This window comes from Heterodontus francisci, chromosome 20, assembly GCF_036365525.1.
Source record: "Heterodontus francisci isolate sHetFra1 chromosome 20, sHetFra1.hap1, whole genome shotgun sequence".
NCBI lineage: Eukaryota > Metazoa > Chordata > Chondrichthyes > Heterodontiformes > Heterodontidae > Heterodontus > Heterodontus francisci.
In genome coordinates, this window is record NC_090390.1 from 87,096,031 (window position 1) to 87,109,044 (window position 13,014).

The window sequence follows — 13,014 nt, forward strand, 5'->3', positions numbered from 1 at the left end:
TTTTTGGGGTGTGACTGAGTAACATGGTTAGTGTGAGAACAGCTTTACTCTGTATTTAACCCTGTGCTGTACTTGTTCTGGGAGTGTTTGATGGGGACAGTGTAGAGGGAACTTTACTCTGTATCTAACCCCGTACTGTACATGCTCTAGGAGTGTTTGACGGGACAATGTAGAGGGAGCTCTACACTGTATCTAACCCATCCTGTACCTGCCCTGGGAGTGTTTCATGGGGATAGTGTAGAGGGATAAAAACAAGAAATGCTGGAAATACTCAGCAGGTCTGGCAGCATCTGTGGAGAGAGAAGCAGAGTTAACGTTTCAGGTCAGTGACCTTTCATCAGAACTGGCAGATATTAGAAATGTAAAAGGTTTTAAGCAAGTAAAGTGGGGCGGGGTGGAGTGGGGCAAGAGATAACAAAAGAGGTGTTGTTACGACAAGGTCACAGAGAATAACTGACCAGAAGGTCATAGAACAAAGGCAAATAGTATGTTAATGGTGTGCTGAAAGGTAAAGCGTTAATACAGAGAGGGTGTGAATAGACTGTAAAGCACAAAGCACTCCAAGCACAAACATAAAAAAAAACAGAAACAGTGGGTGAGCACAGTAGAAACAACCCAAACAAACTAATAAAAAAAAAAGAAAAAAGAAGAAAGAAAAAAAGAAAAAATAACGAAACATAAAATGGGGAGCCCATCATGCTCTAAAATTATTGAACTCAATGTTCAGTCCGGCAGGCTGTAGCATGCCTAATCGGTAAATGAGATGCTGTTCCTCGAGCTTGTATTGATGTTCGCTGGAACAATCCAAAGACAGAGATGTGGGCATGAGAGCAGGGGGGAGTGTTGAAATGGCCAGCAACTAGAAGTTCGGAGGGGAAGGTGCTGTGGGAAGGGGACGACATGGTGGGGGTAATGGAGGAGTGGACCAGGGTGTCGCGGAGGGATCAATCTCTTCGGAATGCTGACAGGGGAAGGGAGGGGAAGATGTGTTTGGTCGTGGCATCACGCTGGATGTGGCAGAAATGGTGGAGGATGATCCTTTGGATACGGAGGCTGATGGGGTGGAAAGTGAGGACAAGGGGAACACTGTCATGGTTCTGGGAGGGAGGGCAAGGGGTGAGGGTAGAGGTGTGGGAAATGGGCTGGACATGGTTGAGGGCCCTGTCAACAACCGTGGGGGGGAATCCTTGGTTGAGGAAAAAGGAAGACATATCAGAAGCACTGTCGTGGAAGGTTGCATCATCAGAGCAGATGCGTCAGAGATGGAGAAACTGGGAGAATAGAATGGAGTCCTTACAGGAGGTAGGGTGTGAAGAAGAGTAGTAGAGGTAGTTGCGGGAGTTGGTGGGCTTATAATGAATATTAGCAGACAGTCTAGCCCCAGAGATGGAGACAGAGAAATCAAGGAAGGGAAGGGAAGTGTCGGAGATGGACCATGTGAAGGTGAGAGAAGGGAGGAAATTAGAAGCAAAGTTGATAAAGTTTTCCAGTTCAGGGCGGGAGCAGGAAACGGCACCGAAACAGTCATCAATATACCAGAAAAACAGTTGGAGGAGGGGGCCTGAATAGCACTGGAACAAGGAATGTTCGACATTTCCCACAAAAAGACAGGCATAATTAGGACCCATAGGGGTACTCATTGCAACACCTTTTACTTGAGTACTTGAGTGGAGTTGAAGGAGAAGTTTTTCAGCCAGGCGGAGGAGGGTGGTGGTGAATGGGGACTGGTTGGGCCTCTGCTCAAGGAAGAAGCGGAGAGCTCTCAAACTGTCCTGGTGGGGGATGGAGGTGTAAAGAGTTTGATATAGTGTAAAGGGAGCTTTACTCTGTATTTAACCCTGTTTTTTTTTGTGGCCTTTATACCCCAGGCCCCTATTATATTTTTCACGTTGAGGGGGCCTTTATTCCTCAGGCCCCCTTTATATACATATTGACAGTTTCAAAATAACTTTATTAAAACCAGATAAATAAACAAAAAAAACCTCAAATTAAAATGCCATTCTCGGCGTCAACGATGCACTCCAGTCCCTGCGGTGCCCACCGGTCGCGGAACGCCCCAAGCGTAACGGCGGACACCGCATGCTCCTTCTCCAGGGACACCCGGGCGTGAACGTAACCGCAGAAGAGGGGCAGGCAATCGGGGAGGACGGACCCCCCGACGGCCCGTAACCTGGACCTGTGAATTGTCACCATGGCCAGGCCCAGGAGCAGACCGACGAGGAGATCCTCCTCCGGGCCGAAGCCCCTCCGCACCGGGTGCCCAAAGATCAGGAGCGTGGGACTGAAGTGCAGCCAGAATTTGAGGAGCAGCCCCTTCAGATACTCAAATAGGGGCTGCAACCTCGCACACTCCGTATAAATGTGGAACACGGACTCGTCCAGGCCGCAGAAAGTACAGGTGGCCCGCCAGGGCGTGTCCGGCCGGCTGATGAGGGTGAGGAAGTGCAGAGTGTGCAGGAGCAGCCCGTACAGGAAACCCCTCCGCGCCGATCGGAATGGCACGGAGGGCATTTCCGAGAGGCGGCTCAGGTTGTGCGGGACCGGCTCCCGAGGTGGGTTTCGGGGCCTGGGTCCGATGAGCAGTTCCGGCCGAGCGGGGGTCAGCTCGGCCGGGATCGCTCCGCACTCCCGAGCCCCCTCGTCACCCACAGTGATGGGCGTCCCGGGGGTTTCGGCTACTCCTCCGCCCGCCGGACCATCCCCGGAGTCGGCCGCCCGGACTGCGGGCCACGAAATGCGAGCCCGAGTCCGAAGGCGCGCAGAGTCCCGAACAGGTATTCATGATCCACCCTGTCGAACACCTTCTCCTGATCGAGGGAGAGAAAGGCGACCGACTGACCAGTCCTCTGGGAAAGATGGATCAGGTCCCGGACCAGGTGGATGTTGTCCTGGATGGACCGGCCCGGGACCATGGAGGACTGGTCGGGGTGGATCATGTGGGCCAGCACGGAGCCCAGGTGGGTAGACATAGCCCGGGCAAAGATCTTATAATCCGTGCTGAGGAGGGAGACCGGACGCCAGTTTTTAAGCAGGCGGAGATCGCCCCTCTTCGACAGCAGGACGATGACCGCCCTGTGCCACGAGAGGGGCACCTCCCCGGTCGGCAGGCTTTCCCCCAGGACCCGCGCGTAATTGTCCCCCAGGACGTCCCAGAACGCCCTGAGGAACTCCACGGTCAACCCATCCAGCCCTGGGGATTTGCCCCTTGAGAGCTGGTGGAGGGCGCCAGTCAGCTCCGCCAACGTAAGCGGAGCCTCCACTCCTTCGGCGCCCTCTGGACTGACCTGCAGCAGGTCCTCCCACAAAACTCTGCGCGCATCCTCGCTGGACGGATCCGGAGAGAACAACGCACTGTAATAAGTACGGACCAGGAGGCCCATTCCCTCCGGATCCGTGATGGAGGCTCCATCGTCGGCCAGCAGCTCAAAGAGCTGCTAATGGACCCCCCGCCATTTTTCCAGCGAGTAGAAGAAGGGTGAGGCGTGGTCCAAATCTTCCAGGATCTGGATCCGCGACCTCACGTACGCGCCTCGGGACCTTATGAGCTGCAGGTCCCTCAGCGCGCCCTTCTTCTCTTTGTACGCCTGCCACAGGGCCGGGTCCGCGACGGCATGACCGAGGCGGGACTCCAAGTCGAGCACCTCCCTCTCAAGGCGCCCGATCTCGGCTTCCCGCCTCTTGGTCGACCCCTTCGTGTACTCCTGACAGAAGACGCGGATGTGAGTCTTGCCCACATCCCACCATAGCCTCAAGGAGGGGAAGCCCCCCTGCTTCCCTCTCCAGTTTGCCCAGAAGCGACAGAACGAGTCCCGAAATCGCTCGTCCTCCAGCAGCCGATTGTTAAAGTACCAGTACGCGGACCCCGCCCGCGTGCGGAGCGGAGTGAACTCCGCCCACACCAGGCGGTGGTCCGAGCATGGCACCAGCCGCATGGAGGCCGCCGAGATGCGGGAGACGTACGCCTGCGAAAAGTAGAGGCGGTCGATTCGCGACCCTCCTCCTCCAGACCTCCACGTGAAGGCGCTGGAGTCGGGATGGAGATTCCGCCAGACGTCCACCAAGTTAAGGGAGCTGATCAGTCCCGTCAACTTCTCCACCGACGCTTGGCCGCGCTGGGGACCGGAGCGATCCCCCACCTCGAGGGTGCAGTTAAAATCCCCCCCGAGGATGATGCACTCACCGCTATCGATGGAGCTCAAGAGAGTGGACACTTCTTCAAAGAAGCGCGCTTGCAACGTGCCGGGCCTGGGCGCGTACATGTTCACAAAGTGGAGCAGCACGCTACCCAGGCGAACGGCGATGTGGAGCAAGCGGCCCGGCACTAGCTCCTTGACCCCCAAGATCTCCGGCTGAAAAGTCGGGGCCAACAAGATAGCCACCCCACCAGAAATAGGGGTGAGGTGATTCATGTAGACCCCACCCTGCCTCTCCAGGAGCCAGGTGGCTTCGTCTCCCGGAACGGTGTGGGTTTCCTGCAGAAAGCTCACCGCGTATTTCCCTTCCCTGAGGACTGAGAGATTGTGAAATCTGCGGTGAGACCCCCTGCTGCCGTTGATGTTGAGGCTGGCTATGGTTATCTTCATGTCAAAGGTACTTAAAACCCATCACCAACACCTCACTGTGAGGAGGGAGTGGAAGTGCACCTGGCCCTCCACTACCCCAGCAACCCATTGAGGAACACATTAAAACGGCGCCTCTCAACCAGTTTCACACCCGCGCGCTTGCCCACTTTCTTAAGGGCGGCACGGACGGACTGGATGATCAGCGCCAGATTCGACCAACGGCCGAGGGCCAGCTGAACTTTATCGCGGCAACCCCTGCAAGCCGCAAGGAAATCCCGGAGTTCCATCGTGGGGATGAGAGGAGAATCGGTGGAAGGCACGAGGGACTCTACCACCTCACTGGCGATGGAATCAAGATCATCCTCCGTGCCTCACACCGAATCCCCATCCTCCTCCGGGTCGTCACCACCAGCGGCTGACACATCCACCACACACTGTGGGGCAGACATCCCGGCCGCGCCAGCTGAACCCGCCTCCGTCACGATCCCACCCCCAGGATCGATGGCGGAGGAGTCCTCTCTGGGTTCTATTGTGAAACTGGAGCCTGTGGGTACCAGCAGTCCAGGACCCCCCTCCACCTCCGTCCCCGGGCCAATGAGTGGTCCAGGGGAGACAGAAGTACCCGACTCCGGAAATCCAGCCGGAGCCGAGACCGGAGGCGGAGAGAGGAGGCCATCTCCCGCTCCGCCAGCACCCACAGGCCCAGCAGATGGGGCAGCATTCTCGGTTATAACTGGGTCGGGTGTCTCCTGGTTGGTGGTGGACTCCGGGTGGGAGGGCCGACCCTTTGGGGCCCCGCCCTCCCCTCTACTCAGGGCACCCGACCCAGTGGCAGTGGCAGAATGGGCGGCGTCCCCAGGCTCCCCCACAACAAGCAGGGCTCCACTGCCTTCCCCTGGAGTGGCCACACGTACAGGTGTCTCCCCCTCCACTCCATCCTGAGGAATAGGGAGCTCCTGCCTGGACTTTGCAGCCTTGATGTTGGTGGTGGTGGTAGGGGAAACCTGGGGATCTGAAACAGGAGACAGCTCCCCTCCAACAGATGGACCCTGCGCCTCAGGGCCCCTTGTCACCTCTGTGGAGGGGTGCCTTCTCCTCTTTTTCCCAGTTGGGTGCAGAGGCTCAGAGACCTCCATGTCATCAGAGGCCTCCGCACTCTCTTTTTTCTTATTCACCCTGGGCCTGAGCCCAGCCCTGGGGCAGGTTGACTCCCCGAGATTGGGCTTTGTGCTGAGCTCAGACTCGGGTTGTGTCAATCTGTCCAGGGGACGCGCTTCTCGACGTTTATTTTTCCTCCGTGCCTTCCTTCCACTTGAATGGGGACCGTCCTCCCTGCCGGAGGCCGTGAAAACCACAGCCCCCGGTACCGACTGAATGGTATCTGGTAGAGGTGTAGGGGGGGTGGGAGGAGGTGCAGCGGCGCCACCCTGGGCTGCCGAGTTGGAGTTGGCAGCCGGGAGGTTGGGGCAGTTCTTACGAACATGCCCCACCCCCTTAAAGACATGGCACCGCACCCCATCCAAGGTCCAGAAGACGCGGTAGGCCGTCCCCTGGAACTCCACATTGAAGTGGCCCTCTGTAAACTCCTCCCGCGTCAGCTGCATGAATAGCTGGCGGCGGAAGGAGTACACATGCCGGAGGCTGTTCTCCCGAAGACCGAGCGGGACTGGGGTGAGCCCCGTCTTTACCTCCCCCAGATGGTGCAGGTGGGGAAAGAGGAGCTCACCAGGAATGAAGGGCGGGACATTAGATAAAATGAGCCTTTGCGCAGTGGCCTCCAGGGGGTCCACTGGCAGAAAGGTCCCGCCCATGGTGAGCCCCTTGTTCAGAGCCAGGGACACCGCCCGCTCGGTCTTCAGGAAAAACACTGCCTTCCCGTACATTTTAGAGGCTGCAACAATGGCCGAAGGGCCGACAACCTCGGCCATTGCTTTGACGCATGCCTCTATAGTCACGTTTGGGTGGACGTAGCTCTTGACCCCATGCTTCGATGTTATTAATGCAAACGGTGACGGGGCAACAGGTGCAGCTGCAGCAGCCGCAGCAGCATATGTACGGGAAGGCCCCGCCACCGGCGAAGGAGGGCTTGCCATGGGGTCTAAGAGCCACGTCCACCCCCAAGAAGCAAAGCAATTTTACACAATTGAAACAAAACAAACAAACTTTAAACAAAGTGGAGTGGGAGTACAGGAGAATAGGGGTAGGAAGGTAAAGGAAAAAGGGGGGATAGGTGACTGAGGCGACTGAGTGGAGGAAGGGAGAGAAAGGCTGAAAGGGATGTTTGATCCAACTGTCAGTTGGAGCACCTTTGTAACAATTAGTCCAAAACTGTTTGTTGTCTTCCGGTTGGGGGAGGCTTCTTCGCCCGGGATGGCTGGAGCCGCCCGGTACTCTCCTCTTCTGCTTTTAACAAGGAAGTCTTCACCCGGGCAACTCCAGCTGTCCCGAGCAGGCAGTTGGGGTGGGGAGGGAGCTCCCTGTGTGCAAGCACCAATACAAATACAGGGGCCCCCTACTGGATTTGGCAGCCCCACCCAAGTCTTCCAGCCTCTACTCCCTCCCCCAAACAGCTCAAACTTAGAGTCCTTCAGGTGTCCTGACACCCACCTCTCCAAAACAATTGCAGCCTTCCTTGATGGTTTCTCTCCACTCTGCATTCACCTCTCTCCACTTTCTCCAATTACTCCAGTCTCCACTCTGCAGTTGCTGCAGCACAGGTGCAGCTGCTCCCCCTGATTGCTGGCAGGAAGTGTTCCAAATTGCCCAGCCAATCCCAGTGCTGTACCTGTCCTGGGAGTGTTTGATGGGGACAGTGTCGAGGGAGCTTTACTCTGTATCTAACCCTGTGCTGTACCTGTCCTGGGAGTGTTTGATGGGACAGTGTAGAGGGAACTTTACCTGACCGTGGAGTCTGAGGATCCAGTGATAACCATCCTCTCATCGTATTGCAGACAAAGCACTGAGCCTGTGTGTCCAGTTAGAATCCGCTCGCATTTCAATGTGTTCTTATCCCAGACCTGGTAAAACACAAAAATAAATGACCAGGAAAATAACGCAGGGACGCACATGATACTCATCGCGCATCCCGTGTTAGCAACAGGAAAACTGAACAACGAAACTTTCAAAAGAGCATTGGAGAAATACTTGAAAGGGAGAAAATTGCAGGGCTAAGGGAAAAGAGCAGGCGAGTGGGACTAATTGGATAGCTCTTTCAAAGAACTGGCACAGGCTCAGGGGGCTAAATAGCCTACACCTGCTTCTATTTGCTATGTTCTTTCAAGATTTGAAGAAGAGTGGGGGTGGGGGGTGGGTGGTGGGGGGAAGAGTTCTCCCTGATGCCTTGGCCAATATTTATCTCTCAATCAACATCATTATGACAGATTATCCGGTCATCATCACATTGCTGTTTGCGGGATCTTGCTGTGTGCAAATTGGCTGTCATGTTTTGTACACTACAACAGTGACTACACTTCAAAAGTACTTCATTGACTGTAAAGCGCTTTGAGATGTCCTAAGATTCTGAAAGGCGCTATGTAAATGGAACCTCTTCCTCCTTTTTTTACTGTGTTGAAATCAAGTTTTGTCATCCTGCCCTAGCTCATTCTCTCTCAGGAGCTCATACCTGAGGAACTCCTCATCCCTCTCGATCTCCTCTTCCTGTCAGTCTAGAGCACCACTGAGTCTAACCCTTTGCACTTCTCAGGTGATGTCCATAATCCCCTTTTACAGCAGGAATTCCCAGCACTCCATTCTCAAAGGAACTGAGGCCCATTTTACTGCCCCTAACTTCGAACCTGGTGCAACAACAGCTAACAAAAACTTATCTTCAGCTTTGACAGGATAATGATAGGTTGGAATATCAATTACACAGGAGCTTAAATGAAGATAATTAATCACCAATCAGCATGAGCTGCCTCGCTCCTTGTGATCACCGAGTGACCCAGAGCACAGCAAAGTCTGTAGGTGTTGGGGGGGATGAGTTTTAATAGCCAGGTATTTGGTATAGGAGTTTGCTGTATAAAAAAATTTGTTTTTAATTAAGCTGTATGAGACATCTAAGTCATTGTACAATCTTGCTTCATATTCAATTGCAGCATTTTAATTGCAGGAAACTATTAACGTAATTATACAAAAAACTAAAAAATTGATTTTCAGTTCAAATGTTAAATTAATTCAGACCCAATGCTGCACAGGAGGGAACTCGAGAATGCAGGGCAAGCAGGGTGTGAGTTCACACTCAGTGTTCGAGAGTGCATGGTGTGAGTTCACACACAGTATTCCTTCGGCTAACAGCTGATCTTCATTTTGTGGGAGAATCATATGGGAGATTGCAACTTTCTGGACCCCAAGCATAGTGAGCTCATGGTTAAGGATCATAAACTCCTCTGTCAGGATAATGGAGAACAGGCTGAGAATTGTAAGCTCCTTTGGGAATAGAGAGCTCCCCTCGAGGAATAGTGAGCTCCCCTCTGGGAATAGCGAGGGGAGTCGGGAGCTTGTGATCATCTGCAGCTCCCGTTTGCTTTGACTGTGCCTGCTGGTGTTTTCTGACATTTCTCTTGGTTCACCTTATTTGGAAAATGCGATGGAGAAAACAAGAGAACTCCATGGGGGGATATCTCACCCCGATAACTGTGGGATTTGCGAAAAATTTATGGATTTTTTTTTATTCTTTCATGGGATTTAGGCATCACTGGCAAGGCCAGCATTTGTTGCCCATCCCTAATTGCCCTTGACAACTGAGTGGCTTGCTAGGCCATTTCAGAGGGCATTTAAGAGTCAACCACATTGCTGTGGGTCTGGAGTCATATGTAGGTCAGATCAGGTAAGGATGGCAGATTTCCATCCCTAAAGAACGTTAGTGAACCAGATGGGTTTTTACGACAATCGACAATGGTTTCATGGTCACCACTACAATAGTTTTTATAACACAGCTGGGAGTATAGCAAAGAGAGAGAGAGATAAGAGCAAAGCGGGAATTGATAACTTGGCCATTTCAAGGTCCCTTGTTACAAGTGCAGCTCACTGCTTCACTTGTTTTGGTCCCATTGATGTCTCGGGCATTGGCTCATGACTGAAAATCTCACGGCAAGGAATTGTCCAATGTTAACACCCTCAGATTTCTCCCCCAAGGAGTTGCATATAAGAACATAAGAAACAGGAGCAAGAGTAGGCCATTCAGCCCCTCAAGCCTGCCTCGTCATTCAATAAGATCATGGCTGATCTGCCCCAGACCTCAACTCCTCTTTTGTGCCAGTTCCTCATAGCCCTCAACTCCCCGATATTTCAAAAATCTATCTACCTCCTCTTTAAATACTTTCAATGATCGAATAAGAATATCTCACCTGGGCTTACTTTGCAGGAGCTTTGTTCAATCCTACCCGTTCTCCTGCACCCAACCTAGAGTGAGGAAGTCCTGCTGCAATTGTGCAGGTGTAGAGTTTTGTTCTCCGTATCTAATGAAGATTCACTAGATTGATTCCTGCGATGAGAGGGTTGTCCAATGAAGAGAGATTGAGTACAATGGGCCTATATTCTCAAGAGTTTAAAAGAATGACATGTGATATTGAAACATATCACTTTGAGAGGGCTCAAAAGGATAAATACTGAAAGGCTGTTTCCCATGGCTGAAGAGTCTTTTTGTGGGATATGTCGAGCATTCTTTGTTCCAGTCCTACTCAGGCCCCATCCCCCAACTCTTTTTCCGGTACATCGATGACTGTATCGGTGCCATTTCCTGCTCCCGCCCCGAACTGGAAAACTTCATCAACTTTGCTTCCAATTTCCACCCTTCTCTCACCTTTACATGGTCCATCTCTGACACTTCCCTTCCCTTCCTCGACTTCTCTGTCTCCATCTCTGGGGATAGGTTGTCTACTAATATCCATTATAAGCCCACCGACTCCCACAGCTACCTCGACTACACTTCTTCACACCCTACCTCCTGTAAGGACTCCATTCCATTCTCCCAGTTTCTCCATCTCCGACGCATCTGCTCTGATGATGCTACCTTCCATGACGGTGCTTCTGATATGACCTCCTTTTTCCTCAACCGAGGATTTCCCCCCACTGTGGTTGACAGGGCCCTCAACCGTGTCCAGCCCATTCCCCGCACCTCTACCCTCACCCCTTCCCCTCCCTCCCAGAACCGTGACAGGGTTCCCCTTGTCCTCACTTTCCACCCCATCAGCCTCCATATCCAAAGGATCACCCTCCGCCATTTCCGCCACCTCCAGCGTGATGCCACTACCAGTCGCATCTTCCCCTCCCTTCCCCTGTCAGCATTCCGAAGGGATCGTTCCCTCCGCGACACCCTGGTCCACTCCTCCATTACCCCCACCCCCTCGTCCCCGTCCCATGGCACCTTCCCCTGCAATCGCAGGAGGTGTAATACCTGCCCATTTACCTCCTCTCTCCTCACTATCCCAGGCCCCAAACACTCCTTTCAGGTGAAGCAGCGATTTACTTGTACTTCTTTCAATGTAGTATACTGTATTCGCTGCTCACAGTGTGGTCTCCTCTACATTGGGGAGACCAAGCGAAGACAGGGTGACCGCTTTGCGGAACATCTCCGCTCAGTCCGCAAGCAGGACCCTGAGCTTCCGGTTGCTTGCCATTTCAACACTCCCCCCTGCTCTCATGCTCACATCTCTGTCCTGGGATTGCTGCAGTGTTCCAGTGAACATCAACGCAAGCTCAAGGAACAGCATCTCATCTACCAATTAGGCACACTACAGCCTGCCAGACTGAACATTGAGTTCAATAATTTCAGAGAATGACAGCCCCCCATTTTACTTTCATTTTTAGTTATTTTTTTTCTTCCTTTTTTTTTTACATTCTTTTTTACATTTCTTACAATCTTTTTTTTTGCATTTAGTTCATTTCATCTTAGTTTGTTCAGTTTGCTTACCCACTGTTTTTTTTTCAGGTTTGCACTTGCTGCTGTTCAATATTCAGTGTATTAACAGCTAATCTGTACTAATGCTTTGTCTTTCAACACACCATTAACATATTGTTTGCCTTTGCTCCGTGACCTTTTGGTCAGCTATGTGGCCTGGTCCAATCTAGACCTCCTTTGTTATCTCTTGCCCCACCCCCACCTCACTTGCTTATAACCTGTGACTTTTCTAATATTTGTCAGTTCCGATGAAGGGTCACTGACCCGAAACGTTAACTCTGCTTCTCTTTCCACAGATGCTGCCAGACCTGCTGAGTGGTTCCAACATTTCTTGTTTTTATTTCACTCCTATTAGTGTTTACATTTCGTATTGTCTGGTGTGAATTGCCAGACCATGAGATTTGGAAAGGGCTGCTCTGAGCGCTGTTGCCTCATTGGTAGATCCTACATCAGAACACCATGAACTGTTTTTTGAGTATGTTACTTGTACCATAGATAAAGGAGAACCAGTGGATGTGGTGTATTTGAGTTTTCAGAAGGCTTTTGATAAGGTCCCACACAGAAAGTTAGCAAACAAAATTAGAGCACATGGGATTGGGAGTAATATACTGGTATGGATTGAGAATTGGTTAACACACAGAAAGCAGAGAGTAGAAATAAATGGGTCATTCTCAGGATGAGAATAAGGGGTACCAAAGGATCAGTGCTGGGGCCACAGCTGTTCACAATCTAGATAAATGATTTGGGGATCAAATGTAATATTTCCAAATTTGCTGATGACACAAAACTAGGTGGGAATGTAAGCTATGAGGACGATGCAAGGAGGCTTCAACAGGATTTGGACAGGCTAAGTGAATGGGCAAGAACATGGCAGATGGAATATAACATGAGTAAGTGTGAAGTTATCCACTTTGTAGAAAAAACAAAAAGACAGAGTATTTCTTAAATGGTGAGAGGTTGGGAAGTGTTGATGTCCAAAGGGACCTTGGTGTCCTTGTTCATGAGTCACTAAAAGCTAGCATGCAGCTGCAGCAAGCAATTAGGAAGGCAAATGGTATGTTGGCCTTCATCGCAACAGGATCTGAGTACATGAGTAAAAATGCTGCAATTGTAGAGAGCACACTTTTTCTATTTGTTAATGGGATGTGGACGTCACGGGCTAGGCCAGCACTTATTGCCCATCCCTAATTGCCCTTGAACTTAGTGGCTTGTTAGGCCATTTCAGAGGGCATTTAAGAGTTAACCACATTGCTGTGGGTCTGGAGTCACATGTAGGCCAGACCAGGTAACGGTGGCAGATTTCCTTCCCTAAAGGACATTAGTGAACCAGATGGGTTTTTACAACAATCGACAATGGCTTCATGGTCACCATTAGACTAGCTTTTCAATTCTAGATTAATTGAATTCAAATTTCATCATCTGCCGTGGTGGAATTCAAACCATTGTTCCCAGAGCACTAGCCTAGACCTCTGGACTACTAGTCTAATTACATTACCACTATGCCACTGCCTCCCCTATATTGAGTATTGTGTACAGTTTTGATCTCCTCGTCTA

General features: G+C 51.6%; 1 protein-coding gene across 1 annotated transcript in view; it reads right to left on the reverse strand.

The window, feature by feature from the left end:
• LOC137380812 (F-box/WD repeat-containing protein 1A-like) overlaps positions 1-13,014 on the reverse strand; it is a 224,887-nt gene that overhangs the window by 22,582 nt on the left and 189,291 nt on the right. Inside the window, exon 11 of the mRNA XM_068053192.1 lies at positions 7,461-7,579. Within this exon, the coding sequence (XP_067909293.1) occupies positions 7,461-7,579 (119 nt within the window). The remainder of the gene's footprint in view (positions 1-7,460; positions 7,580-13,014) is intronic.